The sequence below is a fragment of the Antechinus flavipes genome, chromosome 4 (assembly GCF_016432865.1).
Source record: "Antechinus flavipes isolate AdamAnt ecotype Samford, QLD, Australia chromosome 4, AdamAnt_v2, whole genome shotgun sequence".
Lineage (NCBI taxonomy): Eukaryota > Metazoa > Chordata > Mammalia > Dasyuromorphia > Dasyuridae > Antechinus > Antechinus flavipes.
Window position 1 is genome coordinate 3,814,981 of NC_067401.1, and position 21,872 is coordinate 3,836,852.

General features: G+C 41.5%; 1 protein-coding gene across 1 annotated transcript in view; it reads left to right on the forward strand.

Moving 5' to 3' along the window:
* LOC127562779 (aryl hydrocarbon receptor-like) overlaps positions 1–21,872 on the forward strand; it is a 71,331-nt gene that overhangs the window by 42,789 nt on the left and 6,670 nt on the right. The window contains exons 4-9 of the mRNA XM_051998754.1: positions 4,435–4,524; positions 11,748–11,871; positions 15,072–15,214; positions 16,891–17,093; positions 18,377–18,486; positions 21,473–21,614. Coding sequence (XP_051854714.1) covers positions 4,435–4,524; positions 11,748–11,871; positions 15,072–15,214; positions 16,891–17,093; positions 18,377–18,486; positions 21,473–21,614 — 812 coding nt within the window. The remainder of the gene's footprint in view (positions 1–4,434; positions 4,525–11,747; positions 11,872–15,071; positions 15,215–16,890; positions 17,094–18,376; positions 18,487–21,472; positions 21,615–21,872) is intronic.

Genomic DNA, 21,872 nt, shown 5'->3' on the forward strand with positions numbered 1-21,872 from the left:
GGATCCTGGTTCCCGCAGACTTTTCTCCAACATCAGCTATGGTCAGTGATATGATGCGATGGCAATACCTGGTTCAAAATAGACACGTGACAGAGTCGCATTGGCCATTCTCTTTGATAAAAGGTAGATTTAATTAGGGGAAGAGGTTACAGAAAAACATGAAGGGATATAATAGACACAATAGACAGCAGGAATGGTAAATCTGAAATAGAGTTGGGAGAGCACATAGATTGTCATGCTCTCCTGCTCCCTCCTTCCGTCCTCAGGGACACAAAGTACATGGAAAAGCTGGGAGCAACTAAATAGAACCAGGCAGGGCTAGAAACAGCCGCAAGAGGCTCTGGCTCAGGGTCTGGCCCAGCCAATGGCTTGGGGCATCCCATGGTTCCCTCCTTTTATTTAGCAGCCTGTGGAGGAAAGGACTTTGTTGGTCATAGTCCCTGGAGGGACCCAAGTTGGCCCTGGGTGCTTTGGGTGTCCAGAAGCCGAATTGAGGCTGCCAATCTGCTCACTCTCTGGAAGTCTTTGGCCTGGGTGTGATGGCTTAAAAACTCCCCAAACGATCTGCTCAGCAGTCGGTCTCAGGAGGATACTTCGGTAAAGGATTTTTGAACAGATTCAATTCAGTTCAACACACACATTCCCTGCCTCTCGGTGTCAGGCTCCGGGCTAAGCCCGGGGGTACAAAGACAAGGCCGAAAATCAATCTTTCCCCTGGAAGAGCCAACACCCTGCTGGGGCAGAGCAAGGCCTGGACACAGATAAATGGCTCCCAGGCTCAGGTAAGTCAGAGGAGAGAGATTCAGGGAAAGGAAGCCCGGAAAATGTCCAGAGGCAGAGAACGTGTCTGCTGGGAAATCAGGGAAGACTCCAGAGAGGGATGGCTCTGAGGGAAGGCAGAAAAGCCGAGAAGGCTTTGGATGGCTGGAAATGAGGACCTGGCCCATGCGAACGTGGGGAGGTGGGAGACGTCATGATGAGTTTGGGCTCTTCGAACTGTTGGCATGGATCATCCCTGACGTGGGACCTGGGATTATGGAATTTAAGGTGGGATGGGGGGAAGTAGAGGAGATCCAAATTTGAGGAGTTTGATCCCATGCTGCCCAGTTTGTGCTTTACTAGGGACCATGAGATAGTAACTAGGGAGCAGGGGAGGGACCACAGCTATTAGGAGAGTGATGTTGATGGCTGTTGGGGGAAGCAGTAGAGAGACACAGGAAGCAGAGACCAAGTAGGAGGCTGTTAGAATTGTCCAGGAGAGAGGGGCTGAGGGTCTGAAAGAGGGGGAGAAAGGGCAGTGGAAGTAAATGGAAGGAGAGAGATGGGATATATTGGGAAGTTAAAATGGGCAGGACTTGGGAACGGATGGATCTAAGATGGAGGGAGTCCAGGAGGCTTCTGGCCTCCACACTGTTGGGAGCAGTGGGCCATGGGAATGCTAGCCCAGCTTCCTGCCTCAGCAGCTTGGAGGACCTCCTGAGACCTCCTGCTGCTCTGCCAGCTGGTTCTGATGGGAACAGATGCATCTCTCTCTCTCTCAGTAGACTGGGGGGTGGGGGAGCGTGGTCCAAGTCCTTCCACTGGGTTAACCTTGGGATGGAGTCACCACAAATGCAGTAATTAATATTCTGGTTCTTGCACTGTCAGTCCTTTCTCTGGAGGTAGACTGTAAGCTCTGGGAGGGCCAGGATGCTGCCTCCATGTTGGGAGAGTTTTAGCCATTCTTCTCTTTAGTTAACAGTGCTGGAGAAGGCGTGCAATGAGCATGTGCCTTTGAAGGCATATGTATACATGTGTTTCCCTCATACTTAAACTGTGCATACATATGTTGATATTATATTATTTATTATTAACAAATTACATTTTAAATATTACATATATAAATTATATAAATGTTATATTATAATAATATATAACATGATATATTACTGTAAAAGGATTTATATATGTATGTGACTGTATATACACACATTATTTTTCTCCCAATACGCTCCTTGAGGATGTGGCTGTTTCATTTTCACTTTTGTGTCACCGATGCTTGGCCCCTAGTAGGTGTTGAACAAATCCTTGGCTTAGTTGGTCGGTAACTTGAAGTGGTGGAGTAAGGGCAAAGCCCGGGAACATGGCGGCTGGAGGAGCGTGGGGAGAGCTCAGCACTGGGTACGGCCTTCCCACCTCCCCGTACTAGGCTGCAACAGGGTGAGAGCAGTTTCAAAGCCATTTTATCGATGGCAGCTCACGCTCACACTCACACACACACTCAAACATGTATATTTACAACACATATACACTCTCTCTCACACACACACTCACACATCACTAGGGAGAGTCCCCAGGAGCAAGTAGTGGCCGGTGTGACTCCGGATCAGTTCTGTGGCCTGACCACTGTAGTGCCAACTCCCTGGGCACTTTCCCTTGTGCCACTAAATGCCCACACCTTGGACAAGGTGGCTAGAACACCTGGTAACTAGTTGTGATTCGGTTCAGCCAGGAGCTGCGTGTCTGCCTACAGTGGCTGAGTCCCTCCCTGTCCCTGCTGTAGGTGCCAGGGCATAGCCCACAGAAACCCACGGAGTTCTTATGGGGGGCCTGTGGCAGCGCTCTTGGAATTCTCCCGTAAAACTCTCCATTCTATTCACCTTTCTCTGAATCTCCCGGAAAAACCAAGATCAAAGATTTCTCAAGTACTCTGCCTCTGTTGGGATCCTGAACCCGTAGCCTAGTTGTTTATTCCCTGGTCTGCACGAACCTCCAATTTATCCCCTAGAAATGATCAGGAAGTCAGTGAAATATCTCCTTGTGACACAGTCTCACGGAGTAGTGTTGAATGTCTGACCAAGTTAATATGCAATCCCAAGAAGCCGCGATAAGATGCTTTATCTTTAATGTCTCACTAGGTAGGTATCTCAGGGCCTTAATGAATTGGGGCAAAGGTGAGACTTATTTCAGTATCCAAGGATCCTGAGATCCCAGAAGGAACGATGGCTTCAAAGGCCATCGAGTCCAACATCCATCTGAATGAAAGTCTCCTCTCTGGTTCTCTGATGTGTGATTATTCTGGAAGTAGTCCATAGAGGGGGCCAACCACCTCTCCTGGCAAGCCTTGCATTCTGGGACAGCTCTCCTTGTTGGGAAGGTTTTCCTATTAAAAGAGCCTAAATAGGCTCTGTACGGCTTCTTCCCCTTGCTTGACTTTCTGCCCACTGGGGATGCAACAAATGGAACAAATCTGCCTCTTCATGTGATGACCCTTCCAGTATTTGAAGACAAGTATCATCTTTAAAGTGAAGAAGTCTTCAAGGTCTCTTTCAGTCCTAATACTTTCAGCCAATGTCTTCCTGAGCTTTCTCTTCTCCAGGCTAAATATCTCTACTTCCTTCAGCTGATCACCATGGGGCATAATTTGTGTTGTCCTGCTGACTCTCCTTTGGATGCCTCGAATGTCTTCTAGTCCTTCTTAAAATGTGTCACCGAGAAGAATTGAACCCAGTGGCAGACATGTGCAGAGGATGGCCAAATGATTCCAAGACACAATGTCCCTTAATGCACCTGAAGGGGTACAGCAACACTTTAGGCTGCTCCAGAATACTGCAGACAGATGCAGTTTGGAGTCCACTAAAACCAGATCTTTTCCAGCTGAATTGTGCATATTCCTTGACCCAGCTATACTGCCACTCTCTGTGCCCCAAGGAAATCAAAGAGAGGGAAAGAATCCATAAAAATGTTTGTAACAGCCTTTTTATGGTGTCAAAGAATTCAAAAATAAATTGAGGAATGAGTAAGTTAGGATGTGTGAATGCAATGGAATACCCTCGTGTTATGAGAAATGATGGACATGATTTCAAAAATCTTGGGGAGTTTGATATGAACTGATTCAAAATGGAATGAGAAGAGCTAGGAGAAAGAATGCAATAATAACAACATATTGATAAAGATAATCGACTTTAAAAGACAAAAGCCTGGCACACAGAGGTGCTTAATAAATGCTTGTCAGATTGAATTGTCATAAGCTACCATTATCTGATTTGATCTAAGCAAAACAGCCTGTGAGATTCCTTGACTTAGTAAGGCTCTAGCAGAAATTCTATCTGACCCTGAAATCAGACTCTGGCACAGGATTGATTCTGGGTAATGATGATAAAATGATGGTGAATAGATTTTGATAATGACGGTCAGTGGCTGTGATTAATGTTCTTTTCTCTCTCTTCTCTTCTTCTCCCTTCCCTTTTCCTTCTCTCTCTCTTTTTCTCTCTATGTCTCTATTTCTGTCTTTGTGTCTCTCTGTATCTCTGTCTCTGTCACTCTATTTCTGTCTCTGTCTCTCTGTCTCTTTCTCTTTGTCCTTGTTTGTGTGTGTGTGTATCTCTGTTGTGTCTCTTTGTGTATCTCTCTCTCTGTCTCTCTGTCTCTTTTCCTTCCCCATTCCCCACCCAGGCTCTCCATGGTTTTTTCATTGCAGTCACTGCCGATGGATATATCTTCTATGTCTCACCTACTGTTCAGGACTACCTGGGATTTCATCAGGTCAGTTGTGGCTACCTTTTGAATTTTTCCCCCTTATTAAAATTTAATTTAATGTGAAAAGAGCTTTGGAAGAGGCTTATAGCACCCCATAGCTAGAACCAGAAGGGACTATAAAGATTATCAAACCCTTTCTTTTTACATAGGGGGAAATGAAATGATGCTATTTTCCTAGGAATCCACAGATTTTACATGGGGCTGGGAAAGAACTACAAGACAACTTATTGCAACATCTAATTAAATATGTAAATGATGTATATCCATAAAGCATTTTGCAAATTATATTATAATTAATTATTATTTATAGACGAGGAAACTGAAAACAAAATTCCTCTTCTGGATCAGCTCACCCCGAAATCCATCTGCAAAATGGGGGATTGGCCAAATGATCTTTCAGCTCTGGATCATGATATTTTGCAAACAATCCTTGTGCTTCTCCCAAGCTAGCAGGGGTGGGATCCCTCTGCTGTTTCCTGACTACTGGATCCTTATGATGCAAACTGAGCATTCTTTGAGCAGCTGAGTGTTTTATCGAGTTTCAGGTCTTGGTTGCATCCATTTGAGTTCCGGGATTTGGCCCGTTTTTCCCCGTGTGAATATTTTGTAGCCATATACCACTACTAGCCGACACCAGGAAATGATAGCAATCTTTGCATTAATTAGTTCTGTTTTCAACCATGCTGGAAGAGCAAACTTATTGAGACCTATGGATGAATTGTCCTTCTTATGCTGGTTCATCCCATTCCAGAGTATGTATTCTCTTCTACTAGACAGCTTTCAAACAGCTGAGCTTCAGAATCTCCCTTGTCATTAGGACCAAAATTAGACAACGGGAACTCATTATTCTTTGTTAATAAACAGATGACAAATCATTATACTACATCCACAAGCTACCAAATATCTCCAATAAGTAAAACAATGTATGGTTCTAGACCCCGAGAATCATTACTGACAAAACGATCATCCACGAACACATGGATGGAACACTGATGGAACATTTTAAAGAATGGTATTAAGAGAAATAATGATATTAAATTGTCTTAATATTCAAATTCTGTGGAATGAAATACCCTAAAAAGATGCTGATCTATTAGTTAAAATAAATAAATAGCATATAGGGACATGCCGTCCTGTCTGCTGCTGCAGCTGTCCACAAGACAACTTTAGGGAATCTAGAAGAGAGCCACCTATTTATAATTAGTATGACACTGTCATTCACTTACACAAATCAATTATCTCATTCACCTGTAAAATAGTTTGCCACTTACTAAAGAGTAAAACAAATAGAGCTATAATTTGGCCTAGGACTGTTTGCATCTGAACTTTTTCAAACATAAAGATGAGAATGAAAAAGTGATGCTGGTGATGATCTTGTCTTTACATATACATTTGGCACAATAAAATAGCTGACAGGGTGTGGTGTTCTTCTTCTTTTATATAATGGTTCTCTGGGAGCAGGTTTCTCCGGGAGGTTTTCTGGAGGCAGCCTTAGTTTCGGTTCCAAGTAATAATCCCTCCAAATGCAGCCAGATGATAAAATCCTTCCTTGGGCCGGGTAGCTTTTTTAGAGGCCTCAGCTTTCTTTGGTTCTGAGAGCTCTCGTCGCTAGTCTTTTACCTCTAGCTCAACTCTGAATGTCTCCAGCCGGCACCAAGGTGAAAGTTGGAATGAATCTGTCCTGCCTCTGAGAGAGGGCTTCTGCTCTCAATCTCCCAGAGGGCTCCTGTGTCTGTCCCAGAGTGTTCCTCTCCGACTCCTGGCAATGTTCCGAACTGACTCTGACTGAGTGCTCACTGAAGCTTTTTTTATGCTCGATGTAAAAGGTTGACTCCTCCTCAGAGAGATTGTGGGCTTCCTCCCAGAGTGCTCTTTGGCCCTAAGAGCTTCTTGCTTATATGAGCTCTCTAAAGGTGTGAACACAAGCATTGTTTCTATCAGTTCCACTTAGTAGCTTGTTTCAAGTTCTGGCCCATAACATCTCCTTGTAAGATCAGGTCAATAACACGGAACCATGCTAAATGAGATAATCATTGTCTCTATCAACTCTAATGAGTTAACACCTTGTAAGGATTCCAACAACAGGGGATCCAGAAGGTGTTCAAACACAAAGTTAAACAATATTGATAAAAGTGATTCTTCACCTTAAGACATCTAGATTAGTGCTTCCTCATCAAAAAGGAGGAAGAAGACTGGCAAATGTTCTCAGGAAACAGGATAAAAAAGTTGGAAATTTTACAACAGAGACCTTACTTCACAAAGCAGTAGTAAATGAGAACAGCATATTTTTGTGCCATTGTATTTGTCAAATGGAAGTTAGGTGAAGCCCGTGGAATGGCCCTCAGTGGGTGACGTTCATTAGAACTCAGCCCAAAGTCCATTAACCCAGAAGCATGGCACAAATGGCTGCAGCTTGAAGATTTGTTTATAGAAGTGGAGTTGTTTATGAGAGTGATTGAGGATCTAAGCATTTCTATTAGAAATTGTAGAGGACTTTCCATAAATAGTCCCTGACTGACTTATCAATAAAGAGCTTGCAGTGATGTGTTACAAAATTGTGAAATGCAGAAATAGTGAGAGGCTAGCTAGAAGGATGTGTTTGGGTGTTCAGAATCCTACACCAGAAGATCACTATACTCTGTAAACTAGAGAGTGACAAGTTCCTATGCGATACAAACTTCCATCATTCTTGGGAATTCAAACAATAAACCATAGTAGAACTGGGACATCATTGCACACAGAATTGCTATTTGGAACTGCCTGAACATAACAACTCTTTCAAAAATTAAAGAGCAACATTTTAATAGATACTGCCATAGCAAATATTTCAAGCTTGCAAACTATTTGGGATGAGAATCAGTCAAAATATTGAGGCTCAGTGGAAGCACTCTACAGCACATGAGATATGTACCAAACCCACTGTCTTATGTGCTCCTTGAGTTAGTTGTCTTGTGGATATTATTGTTATTCTGTTGAGAATAAGCTTACATCCTAATATTTGCATTCTTTTATGAAAATCAGCCATTTTGTCCATCTAGCAGTAAGTCCATGGAATATTAAAGATCAAAACAAAGTAATAGCAGGATAGTGACTTGACTTTTTACCATTTTTGTCTGAATTGCATTAAAAAAGATGAGAACAAAATAAAAATGAAAATTGCAATCATGATGATAGTAACACAACTAAACGTTTGTATCTGTATCTATATAGTTTACAAAGTGACTTTCAGACATGGAAACAATTAAATTTGGTAGCAGTTTAGTTCATGGATTGTGAACAAGTATCTAATATATGCCATACACAGTATTAGATGCTGGGATTGAGAAGGCGAAAGTCAATGCAGTCCTTGTCTCAAAAAAGTTCAAGTCCCCTGGGGGATACATCATGTATATAAAATGTAAAGAAAGTAATTACGGAGGACCATCAATGAGTAGAAAAATTAGGAGGCGATGCTATAGGTAAAATTGGAGAGAACTAAAGATTCCAAGAGTTAAAGATGAAGAAGTACAAAAGATAAAATAGCATGTATAGAAAAAATAAGCCAGTGGTTTGAATGAAATGTGGGCACGTCAACGAATGAAGGCAAATCATTCCAAAAAGATATGTTGAAATGAGATCGGTTCTGTTTGAGGCTTTAGCAGAGCCCATTAAGAATGAGTGCTCAGATAATTTGGATGAAATCAGGAGAAAGTGGAGGCTGTTTCAATATACCTGACAAAAGATGAAAAAGATATAAATTGGTGGCTCTACCAATGAAGAAAATGGAGTGATAGCATTTAATGATAATGATGGCATTTCTTACATTATTTTTCTAGTGTTCAGGTTTATTAACTTGTCATATTCTTCTGGAAAAACTAAAATCCTTAAGGCCTTTGGATAACAAATAGGAGAGTTTGTATTTTATCCTAGGAACATTTCATCCTAGGCCATTGGATCTTCTTGAGCTGAGGAATAATGTGATCAGATCTGGCATTGGGGATATTCATTTAGCTTTGTGCAGAGGAAGGAATTAAAAGAGGATATATTTGAATCAGAGGGACTGATTAATCCATCAATCAATTAACTTAATATTTTAATGCCTACTATGTTCCAGGCATGGTGCTAAGCACTGGGGATACAAAAAAAGGCCAATGTTCCTGCCCTCATGAAGCATATAATTTAATGACGGAGTCAACATGTAAACAAATACATACAAATAAGCTATATTCAGGATAAATTGAAAATAATTAGCAAGGTCAGGGCACTAGAATCAAGACAGGTTTGGAAAGGCTTCCTGTAAGAAATAGGCTCTTAGTTAGGTCTTGAAGGAAGCCAGGGAAATAGTAGGGTGATGAGGAGGGAGACCATCCCAGGGATGGAAAGATGTTTAGAGAAAACGCCCAAACCAAGAGATAGAGTGTCTTATTTATGCAATAAACCCATCCCACTGGATCAGAGTTATCAGGGAGTAAAATACAGAAAGACTGCAAAAGTAGGAAAGGGCTAAGTGATGAAGGACTTTGAATGCCAAACAAATTTTTTATTTGACCTTGGAGGCAATGGAGAACCACTAGAGATAATTGAATAGGGAAGGTGAAGGATAGATTATATGATTGGACCTAAGTTTTAGAAAAATCACTTCTTTGAGCTCTTGAATGGAGGATGCATAGAAATGGGGAGAAACGTGAGATAGACAGACTTATTAGCAGGCTAATTGACAAAAGATCAGCATTAGAGAACTGATGGTGTCAGAGGTGAGAATGGGATGTATTCAAGAGATGTTTGCAAGTTGAAATCGACAGTATTTTGATTGAATATTGGAGGTGGGAAATTGTGAAGCGTTAAAGATAACTTTGTGAGCCTAGAGAATTCGGAGGATGGTATTACCTTTTCCAATGATAGGGAAGTAATGGGGTGAGGGAGAAAGTTGGGCACATTTTGTGTAAGCGATTTTCTAGATATACATGTTTAAGAGGTCTGAAAAGTAGTTGAAAATGCAAGATCGGAGATCAGCAGAGAAGTTGGGGCAGGATAGAGGATCTGAGAATCATCAGTATGGAGATGGTAATCAAATATGGGACAACTAAAGCGATAGCTGAGTCAAGTAGTATAGAGGAAGAATAGAAGAGGGCCCAGGATGTAGTGCTGAGGGACCTTTGGTTCTGTTTGAGGCTTTAGCAGAGCCCGTTAAGAATGAGTGCTCAGATAATTTGGATGAAACCAGGAGAAAATGGAGGCTGTTTCAATATACCTGACAAAAGATGAAAAAGATATAAATTGGTGGCTCTACCAATGAAGAAAATGGAGTGATAGCATTTAATGATAATGATGGCATTTCTTACATTATTTTTCTAGTGTTCAGGTTTATTAATTTGTCATATTCTTCTGGAAAAACTAAAATCCTTAAATTCTCTATATATCCTATCTCTGAGATCATTGTTTTGCTTATGTAGAGATCATGTTTTCTTTGAACATTACTGGGTTTTGCTTTTCTTCTTCCAGATTGGTCTTTAATTCTGTGAATTTGATTTTTTTTTTGTTTATTTGAAAACAGTTTTCACCATACAGTCAAGTTTTTGTATTCTGTTTATTCTTTTATTGTTTATTTATTTATCTTGTTGTGTGAGGCATATATTCTGCTTTCACAATTCTTTTTTCTTTTTGAAACCAATTGGGAATATCCTGCTGTGATTACAATCCATCCATAAGCTGCTCAGCCTCATCAGCTGTGTGTGTGTATGAATGTGTGTATATGCTCACACACAGACATATATATTGTATATACATATTATATGTAAATATGTGTGTATGCACACACATTTTCCTTTGTCTTACATCACATAGTCTTTCTTGTAAAAAATATTTATTTTAATTTACTTAAAGCTTTTTATTTCCAAACATATGCATGAGTGATTTTTCAACATTGACCCTTGTAAAACCTTCTGTTCCAAATTTTCCCCTCCTTCCCCCACTCCCCCCCTAGACGGCAGGCAGTCCAATACTCATCATATAGTCTTAAATATTTGAGGAGGCCATATTCCTTTCTTTTATTAGGATCCATACTAAAGTTTATCTATTTGTGCTCAAGCTCTTTAAATGAGTCGTTTTCCTCTTGCCTACTTTGGTAATTTCAGTGTTTTTAATCTCTTTATTCTCCTATTGCTCAGTTTTTGACTCTTTCTCCCTTGTTGATGCTTTCCCTGAGGGCTAGTCTTCAAAGCTGTCTCAGCTTCCTCTCACAATGGGAAATTCATTTTTCTCTGATATATGTTCCAAGTGACTTCAGGGAAACAAGACTGGCCTGATTTACACACACACACACACACACACACACACACACACACAGCCTTGTCAGTAAGTCAGGAAGACCTGAGTTCAAATCCAGCTACTAGTTATGTGACACTGAGTCATTTAACCACTGTTTATCTCAGTTTTCCATCTATGAAATGAGGAGAACAGTAAGAATAAGATAATTATAATACGCTTAGTACAGTGCTAGGCATGTAGAACAAGTGCTGTTGTTGTTATTATTATTATCTTTGGACTCCCTGCCCAGGACACTGCCTTTTCCTTTGAATTCTTGTTCTCCATCTCTTTCCTTTCCATTTCTTCTGTAACTATTAGTTATGAGGACAGGTGGTTAGTTTTTGATTCTATGAGGAAATTTAGTCAGAGCCACTAAAACCTGTTAAAGTACTTGTTGTACCATTGAGTCCTGGGAGAATAGACTCCCATGTACAATCCTTTGTCTTTCCTGAAAGCCCAATGACTCATTTTCAGCCGTAGAGGACAAAGGCGATGAATCACGTAGAGCAACATGAGAAGAGCACAGATGTAGGATCCCTGAGCTCTTTGATATCAGTGCATAACGATTAGTCAGGGAACAGTAAATCTTACACCCATTCTCTTGAGTTCCTGGAGATGAGATAATGAAATCTGCCTCCCTTTTCACAAGAGGGAGGTAGAGACTACTGGGACAGAAAAGTTCATGGTCATTGTATTAAATGTTTGTCCTTAATTGCTTTTGTCACTAGGGAATTTTCATTGTGTCTATAATTTTGGGGAGAGGGTTGAAATAGTTTTTAAATAAAGAAAAAAGACATCAGTAAACCATTTTGAAATAAGCCATTTTAGAATGCCTTCTTTGCAGCTCTCTCGCTAGCATTTTCCCTTGGTTGTCCCTTGGGTTGGCTTCCGAGAACACAAGAAGCCCCTCCAAGAGGCCAGCACTTTTGCCTTGATTCTTGCAGTCAGACATCATTTACCAGAGCGTGTTTGAGCTGATCCACACCGATGACAGGGCCATGTTCCGTTGCCAGCTGCACTGGTCCCTGAACCCCCCATCATTCAGGGAAGCGGAGCAGGACTCCAGCTGTGAGTATTTGAGATATCAGCTTACTTAGAAATTATTTTGTAAATGTGGGGAGACGTGAAACCATTCTGCTTTCTTATGGTAGCAATATAAATCAGCGTCTTGGATGAAGCTTCCCAGTCAAGGGATGCTTAACCTCTGCTCTGTACTTGAATAGATGAATTCAAAAACCTATTGAAGAATGGCTCGATGCCAGCTTGGAAGGATGTCCTGGAGCATCCCCAGGATTGATTCTTGGTCTTTATTCTGTTACAGATTTTTTTTCCATCAATGACTTGGCTAAAGGCACAGACGGGATGCTTTTCATATTTGCAGGTTACATCAAGTGAGGAAGTTCAGGTTAATGCAATAGATTATAGAGTTTGTAGCCAAAAGTAGCAGGCTAGAACACTTTAAGTTGTAAAAGGAAATTTAATGAGGATAAACACAAAGTTTCCATCTTGGCCCAAAACATCAACTTCTTAAGTACAAGATGTGGAAGGGGGCCAACCAACATCTGTTTCTGAAAAAAGATTTTGGGGTTTTCTGGATTATAAATTCAATATGAGTCAAGTATATCTTATGACAGCCCCCAAACCTAGTCCTAGGAGTCTTTGGCTGCATTAAAAATAGTTCTAGTTGCTGGGATTCATAAGCATTTAAAGATTTGCCAAAAGGAAGGATAGAGGTGATAGTTTTCTTTCATTCTATCTGTTTTCATCACATCTGAAGCATTGTTTTGTTCTGATCGCCACATTAGAAGGAGGACATCGATAAACTGTAGAATGTCCAGAGGAGGATGGCCAGGGTGAGAAAGGTCTTTAAGCTCTTGCTTTAGGAGGACTGGTTCTAGGAGGACCTGGGTAGGGCTCCTTTGGAGGAGAGAAGACTCAGAAGACATAAAACCTGACTTCTAGGATTCAAAAGGATGTTACCTGAAAAGAGGGATTAATCTTGTTTTCCTTAGCCCCGGAGGATAGAACTAGAAGCGATGGATAGAAGTAAATGAGAGATGGATGTAGATTTCAAGTCAGGAAAACCTCCATGCAATGAAAGCTTGGGGTGTTGATAGGTTCCCTCTCACTGGAGATCCCCAAGCCCAGGCTACACAATCACTTTTCAGCTATCATGAAAGGGGGATTCTTGTTCCAGTATGAATTAGACGAGATAGCCTCGGAGGCCCTGTTAACTCTAGGATTCCCCGGATACAGAGCGATGATTTCATTAATACGGACACTTCCTTCACCGATGTTTGCTTTCTTGAATCCTATGCAACTGACATAAGTAGTCCTCAATGGACCTACACAACACACTGGACCTATTCCTCTAGTGCTTTTGAGCTCTCATTTGCTCTTCTGTCCCTACTGTCTCTCATTATCATAAGATGACCCCATCATCTTTCCCCCGGCACACACCTCCTTGAGAATTCCTTGTGCCGTGCTTCTCACACATGTCAGAAGGCTTTGTTACCTCTATTTAGGGATCTTTCTATTGCCATTTGACTTATGTGTCATTTTGATTCTTTTGATATCATGGCACTTTGTGATTTTTTTCCACATGGAAGGAAGGAAGGGAAGAAGAGAAGGAAATAAAAAAAAACATTTTTAAGCATTTACTCAGTCCCAGGGACTGTGCTAAATGCTTCACAAATAGTTTCTCATTTGATTCCCACAAGAGCCTGACAGGTACATAGATGCTACTTATATCCTCATTTTCTAGCTGAGGACACAGAGGCAGACAGAAATTAAGTGACTTGCCCAGGGTCACACAGCCAGTTAGTGATGAAGACCAGATTTGAACTCAGGTTTTCCTATATCCAGCTCCAATGCTCTGTCTGTGATACCAACTAACTGCCTCCCTAGCGCATTTGAGATAATATAGTTGTGTTAGAGATGGGATTCTGCAACCACGAGCAGCTGAGGGTCATTGACAGAACTGATGTCCTTCCCAGATATGATCCCATCGTTGTGTCCCCTGATAGTCTGTTCTTGTCCAGCTCATTCACCATCTCCAAGACACACTTCAATGTGGAGTTATTCACCCATCTATTGTATGGGCAATCTTGAAAGTCAGCATTTTTCATCTACTTATTTGTCCAAGGTGGATGGCCCAACGGCTTCCTTTTGAATTTATGTGACTTTATTGAGAAAGCTTTATATGTTTCAGTTGTACTTTCCTCCACAAAGCAACGAACCCGGTCATTAACACAAAATCCTCCTTTTATTTGAGGTTTTTGAAGACCCCTCCCCTCCCATGACCCTGATGCTGAGACACTTTGGATAAATTCACCTTATTGGAGATCACTACCCAACAAAATTGTGAAAAAAAAGTTATTTCCAATTGTAATAGAACCCTACATGATTGCAACCCATTCATGTGAGATGCCTTGTCTGTGGAGAGCCCTCAATGTAGTTTTGTTTTATTAAGCCAGTTGCATGATCTTAAAATTAGTATTTATTTTCTCTTCCTCCTTCCTTCTCTTCCCATCTCCAAAGAAAGTGAAACAAAACCATTGTAACAGAGCCAATGGTTTCACAATCCAGATCAGTCTTGGATTCTCTCTCTCAGTAAATGCTGTGACCGCAATGCTCTTGCAGCATTGGCTTGGCTATTTTATTTTTGGTATATATACAAATAGTATATATGCTTACAATTCTGGGTAATGCTAGAAACTTGACAGGATTTATGAGTCCTGAGATCTATTTGTGGTTATAAATTTCTACCCAGTATTTATTTTTGAAAACAATGTAATTCTTTCAATTGAATAAATATATACAGTCCAAGCAATAGATGCTGTTTTGGTAGAGAAGGAGAAAAGGACCCGGAACAGCACCTTGGGGATAATTAGCACTAATGTCAGGACCTGGAGAAAGCTCCAACAAGGGAGACTAAGAAGGAACAGCAGTGGTCCTATTCCAAGCTACAAAACCTAGAGAAAAGAGTATCATCAGAATGCTGCTTGATAGTGTTAAGGGCTGTGAAAAAGTCAAGGAGGATGAGAACTGAACAAGGGCACTAGAGATGACAATGAAGAGAGACCATTGGTACCTCTGAAGAGAGAAGTTTCAGTTGAATGATGAGGTCAAAAGCCAGACTGCAGAGGAGAGGTTAAAAAGAGGTTCAAAGCAAAGTCAGCCTGTGTGTGTGTGTGTGTGTGTGTGTGTGTGTGTGTGAAAGACATCACCCTAACCACTATTTCATCAGTCTCCACTTCATCTTCTAGCTCTGCCTGAGAACGAGAGCCCTCTGAACAATGGCTCCACCATGTATGACCTTCGGCACCCACTCCCAGAGAATCCCTCCTTCCTGGACAGAAGCTTTGTCTGCCGATTCCGCTGTCTGCTGGACAATTCTTCAGGCTTCATGGTGATGTTACTTTCAGCCATTGACTCTTATTGATCCACACAGACCTGGGGTCCTATAGAGTCTCTGTACTGCCCAGCTTGGGACAACATCTTCTCCCATCTCGTGGGCAGTAATTGGAGAAAAAAGGGATTTCTTTTAGTCATTCCCCATTTCTCTATTCCATATTAAATCATGGTAGTGCATCAGGAATTGAATAATTTCACAATATATCCAGTTTAAGAAAACCGAGGACATGTCTAATTATTGGTCTCAAACCAAATTTTGAGAAGGGTTTAGCTGGTTACCTTCAGATACAATGATTATCTACTTCCATCGGTGACATTTATGGCTTAATAAAATGTAAGCTCTTTAACAGTAGGGCCTCTTTCACTTTTAGAAGCGAATCAATAGGCAATAAAAAGTTAATAAACATTTACGAAGCACCTGTTGTGTGCCAGGTACTACATTAAGCACTAGGAACACAGATAAGAAAAAGCAGGCTCTGCCTTCAGGGAATTTATAATCTGATAGATGAATCACCAGTTCTCTCTCTGGAGATGAACAATCTCTTTCATGCTGGGTTCTTTGGATTGGCCTTGGATCCTTGTCTTAATCAGAGTAGCTGTCTTTCATGGTTGATCATCATTACACATTGCTGTTACTGAGCCACAAGAACATCTTAATTAAATCTTAGTATCCCTAGTAATTAATACAGTCTTTGGCAAGTAGTAGGCATTTAATAAGTGCTTGGTGATTGGTTGTTTCTTGAGCTAGACAGGATGCCCACTCAGCAGGTATACCACGGGCTCATTTGTCTCCCCTCATGTAGATGGAACAGATAAGTGGTGCAGCGGATAAAATGTTGGGCCTGGAGAGAGGAAGACTCATGTTCCTGACTTCAGATCTGGATTCAGGCATTCAGCATTTAGATTTGTGAGCCCGAACAAGTCACTTAACCTTGTTTGCCTCAGTTTCCTCGGCTGTAAGATGAATTGAAGAAGGAAATGGCAAACCACTTGGGCATTTTTGTCAAGAAAAACCCTAAATGGGACCATGAAGAGGCAGATATGACTGAAAAAATGACTAAACATGGAATTTCTCTGCTTCACTGGAAGCCCCTAGGAGATAGGAAGTGGATTTAATTGATTTGATCTTGCCATTTATTTGCAGAGATTTCTAGAAATATTTAGATGATGCAGTTTTGTTCCAGTTGAACAGAGTAGCCAGAAGATGAAGGTCTTAATACCTAATGAACTAAGTGTTTCCTTTGCTTTCTGGAAGATCTCAGGAACAGGAGAGAATGGTCATAATTGTCTAAGCCTGATTCATTTTTAGTAAGTATAGCTGAATTCTGCTTATAATTCCACCCAAAAAGTATTAATTAAGCGCAAGATACTGTGCTAGCAGTCTAGAATATTCTTAAAGATGAAAAAGTCCTTGCCCTCAAAGAGCTTACATTCTATTGCCGTGTACCGAATGTTCCTATTGCACCCAGTATAGAGCAGAGTTAGAGCAGAGAACAAGGGAAAACTTGAGGGAGCTTCATATTTCCCCTGCCTCCATGTGGCCACAAAGCTTCTCCCAGGGAAAAAGAATGAGGTCTAATGTGATGGGCAACAGACCTCTAAAGTTCAGTGATCCATTTATCCCCTCAAAGCATTTCTTTCTGTCTCTGTTGTCTATTATCCTCTTCCCAGGCTTTGGATTTCCACGGTCGCCTGAAATTCCTCTATGGGCAGAATAAAAAAGCTGAAGATGGATCCCTCATGCCGCCCCAGCTGGCCCTGTTCGCTATAGCAGTGCCCCTTCAGCCTCTCTCCATCTTGGAACTCCGAACAAAGATATATATTTTTCAGACCAAACATAAGCTGGACTTCACACCAATGGCTTGTGATGCTAGGTATGATGGATGCCAGTGTTGTGCCTGAAAGTCAAAGCTTCAGGTAATGAGATATCTTCCTGGGGACCGTTAATAGTTGTCCCGAGCTGAGTTAGGGCAAAGTTAAGCTGCAAGCTGACTCTGGTCACATATTCAATGATAAAGTGAGCAGAAAAAAAAAGTCTTAGTGATTTAAAAGTATAAAATGTTTGCTTCCTATTGCCTCTCTACCACTGATGACATCTGAGTTAAAATCATTAACCATCTAAAGTCAACCCTAAATAGCCAGTGTGATGGTGAGAAGCCTTAACTTGTCTTAGTTAAAAATAAACCAGCTGATCTAACGGCTAATTCATGACATCTATTTGGTGAAATTTGTAAGTATTTTAACCCCTTGCAAATCACAATGTGTCACGTCAACTTTCAACTCCCCATAAAGCAGATCACAGAGCAATGGTGGAATTTGAAGAGTCCAATTTAGACATGGCATAAGGAAACATTTTCTAACAGCTCAGTTATCCCAGTATAGAATGGGCTAACTTGGGAAGGAATGAGCAGACTTCATCAGGGGTTTTTGATAAAAGCTGGATAATCACTTGCCAGGTGTGTCAGAGTGGGAACATCTTTTCTTTTTTGACTCTTAGGTGTTTGAGGTCCCTTCACACTCAGAAATTCTCTGACTTTTTGATGTGATGATTCTGAGATCGTGATGACTTAGATGTTCTCTTTAAAAATACAGATTGTCCCTGCCCATCCTACGCTGCTCTTGGCCATGTCCTCCCACAAGAACACCGCACACTCAATGTTGTTGTGACCTTCCTTGGATTCTCTTGATACTTCATGAATAATAACAGAGAATGTGGTCTTCATAGTAACTATAGAAAATGTCAGATTTGCCCACAGTGGAAATAACCCTGTTAAAAATTGCCTTATTGCTCCAAGTCTTTCAGGAAGTGTCTAAAAACAGTTAAGCAGAGGAGTATTATTTGATTGTTCAATTCCTCACTTTCTCACTTATCAGATGGATAGATTTAAAGGCAACTTCCTTAATTTCCAATGTCTTCCTCTGGTAAAAATCCATCACGTGATGGCTTGAGCTCTTATGTTCCCCTTTCCCCAGCTCTTGAACATATGATAGGAAGATAGTTGGTAGAAGCAGTGGCAAATTTTTTTTTTTTGGCAGCCAACAAGGATACTTAAATAGATGAGGATTTTGGTGAAAGGTGGCCATATTTGGCCAGAGTTTTTCATTCGGGATCATAAGACATGTTGAATTTGAATCCCTGACATTCTTTTCTTCTCAGAGGGAAGGTGCTTCTGGGTTACACAGAAACTGAACTCTGCATGAGAGGCTCTGGATACCAATTTATCCATGCAGCAGACATGATGTATTGTGCTGAAAAACATGTAAGAAGTAAGTTTTCTGGCCGTCTGTACGTTCCTCCAAATTATAATTTTTTTTTTGTAGTTCCTTCCATTTTGAGAGTATCCTGTACACTGAGGTAGAGTGAATTTACAAAGGTGGAAGAGTTCAGCCAACAAGTACCAAGATTTCACATTGAGGTTGAACTCTGACCTATGGAGGCCAGAAAAACTCTGAACTGCTATTGGACATATTGGTCAACAAGCATGTATTAAGTACCTATTATATGTTAGGAACTGTGTATTGTTTGGGAATAAAAGGAAGCAAAAACACAGTCCTTGTCCTCAAAAAACTCACATGATAATGGGCAGACAATATGTCATCAACCATATATGACACAGATAGAAGGTAATTTCCCAGAAAGATACTAGTGGGCGTGAGAAAGGGGGAAGGAAAGACCTCCTTCAGAGGGTGGCATTTGAGTTGAGTGTTAGGAAGCCAGGGAATGTAAGAGAAAAATATGAGCCTTGTAAGCATGAGAGACAGTGAGTGGAAAGGCACAAAGTGAGATTAGATAAGCTAGACCATCAAGCCAAGCAATGAGAATATGACTGAAGAAGCAGCCCTTCCAATTCTCAGGCTAAAGAAAAGGTGTTTAATCTGAGGTCTGTGAATTTAAAACACACACACACACACACACACACACACACACTCAGTATAATTGCTTTCCATTGTTTTCCTATGTGTTTTATTGTATGGATTAAAAAACATTAGACCACCAAAGGAGAATGAAAGTAAGGAAGCCCTAATCTAAGTCATTGTTATTTAAAGCAGAGTTCACTACAGAACCATGGAGAGCTCCACAATTTGCGGTTGTTCTTGGGGGGTGCTCTCTTTGATCGAGTGGCCCTTCAACCCTAATAGTACAAGGCTACTCAGTTACCTAAGCCTGCATGGATATTAAACAGGTTCAAGTTCAAGTCCATGGGGTGATGAGTCATTTTCATCTGTCTAGGTCTCCTGGTGGCAAAGCCACATGCTCAGGTCTGACTTAGGGCATGTCATTGGGTTATCCATAGAGTGTGGTGGCAGAGCAGGGGTTCAGGATTTTCTACAGACACTGCTCTTCTATTCACAGGGATTTTAACATTCAGGGCACACCTTAAAATATGGGACTGGGCCTTTTAAAAATTCACTTCCCATCTTGGCAGTTTAACTTCCTAGGCAGGAAGCAAGAAACCATCATGATATATCAATTATATGTGTGTGTGTGTGTGTGTGTGTGTGTGTGTGTGTGTGTGTAGGAGACCTCCACATATAATTTATAGTATATGTATAAACATACATACAGCTCCATATTTATGAATATAGGTAAAGATATCCAGTATGAGCAGTCTTTCTCCTGAGATCCAACTCTTATTCTATTACATGTGTCATAACCATCCAAACCCCTCGTCTTTTCTTGCAAACCTTCCTTTCTTCCAGACTTCCCCGTGGCTGTGTTGCAAAGCACTGTCCTCCCTCCCAGTCACTCAAGATCTATCTCTTCAAGAACTTTCAAATCAATCCCTTCTTGCTCCCTCCCATAGTCACCATCCTAGAGTAAGACCTCTCCACCTCTCACCCACAATATTACAGTAGGTTGAGTAATCTGTCTACCTCGGTTTCTCTGTTATAACCCAGCTCCTTAAAATTGCCAAAGCAAGTTTCTGAAGCAGTTCTGACCGCGCCAGTCTCTCCCATTGAATAAGCTCCAATGATTCCCTGTTGCTTTAGGATCAGACAGACACGCCTCAGTCCCACACTGAAAGCCCTCCACAACATGCATCCCCCCTTTTCCTAGCTTTCTTACACATGTTCTCCGGGTCAGCCAGACTGCCTGTTTGCTGTTCCTCACCTGTGAGGAGTCAGCTCATCTCTCTGCCTTTAAGTTGGGTCTCTCATCTGGGAAAACTATATATAAAAAATTGGGTTTCTCCATACTTAAGAAGCTCTTTCCCTTACTTCCATGTATCAGAATCCTGATTTCTTCCTGGTTTAAGTTCAGGTCTCAGCTTTGATAGGAGCCTTTCCCAGTCCCTCCAGCTCTCTAACGTAACCTTCCTCTAGTCTGTATTTATCTTGAATGTGCCATGTGGTGTAGAGGTCTCATATTAAACATGAACTCCTTGACAGCAACGATTATTCCTGCCTTTAAAAAAATTCCAGGCACACAGCATAGTCTCTGGCCTATAGTTAAGTGTTTTTTGATTGACTGTCTGATCTATCCGTACTTTGTAGAAAGCACTAGAGCATCCTTTCTGCTGCTAGAGTCTTCGAGCACCAAGGGCCACTTCCAGACCATGAGGAGGTCTTTATTTCATCATCTCACAGACTTTGAATGAACTAGAAGCTAGCTGGTCCAACCCTTCATCTTATAGACGAGGAAACTGAATTCTAGAAAATAAAGTGACTTTTCCTAAGGTCCTCCAGGCAGTAAATTTCACGTAGAAATTAACCTCAGATGCTCTGACCCCAAAACAATGCACTGACTTGCACCACTAAAGGAAGACTTGCAAAAGCAGGTAGATCATAGAATTTATATACACGTACATATGTACACTCATATACATAGATATGTCATACGTACATATGTGTATATATTCATACACGTGCCATAATTTTAATGGTTTTTCCCCTTTTTACTGAAAATCAGAGGATGTGAGCCAGAAATCCTGTAAAATTCCCGGAGATCACCTTCACTGATTCCTGGGAATAGTGCCTTCCCTCTTAGTTAACCCTGCCTTTATTTTGTAAGCCGTGGTTGTTTGAATACTGTTTATCCCAATCAGGATGTGAGATGTTCGAGGGCAGTGACCGTGTTTTTGCCTTTCCCCGTATCCCTGGTGCCTAGCACCGTGTCTGGAACGGCGCAATTGCTCGATAGAGATTTGCTGATCTGACTTGTTGGTTGTCAAACCTGAGCTGGCCGTTATGTCAAACTGCCGACTTGCTGGGTTTCCTAAGGCGTGCTTCTTCCTCTCTCCTCGTCCCGCAGTGATGAAGATGGGTGAGAGCGGAATGACCGTCTTCAGGCTACTGACCAAGAAGGCGGGCTGGCTCTGGGTCCAGTCCAACGCCAGGCTCGTGTACAAAGGAGGCCAGCCAGACTGCATCATCGCCCGGCAGAGGGTGCTCTCGTGAGTGGGGCTTTTGTGCGATACCAGTTGTGTTTGGTCTCGGCCCAACAGTCCCTTCCCACAATGCCCACAGGGGCCACGATGTTTGATTAGTAAGCAGTGGTATCGATTTTCCTCATGTCTCTGCAGTATGAGACCGAGGCTCCAGGAGACGGAGCAATTGCCCAGTAATCATTGGGAGAGTTCTGGTTCCCAAGACTGGTCCTGTCTTCCGGGTCACCATTTTTCTAACAAGCCTCTGGGATTCTCCTTAGAAAG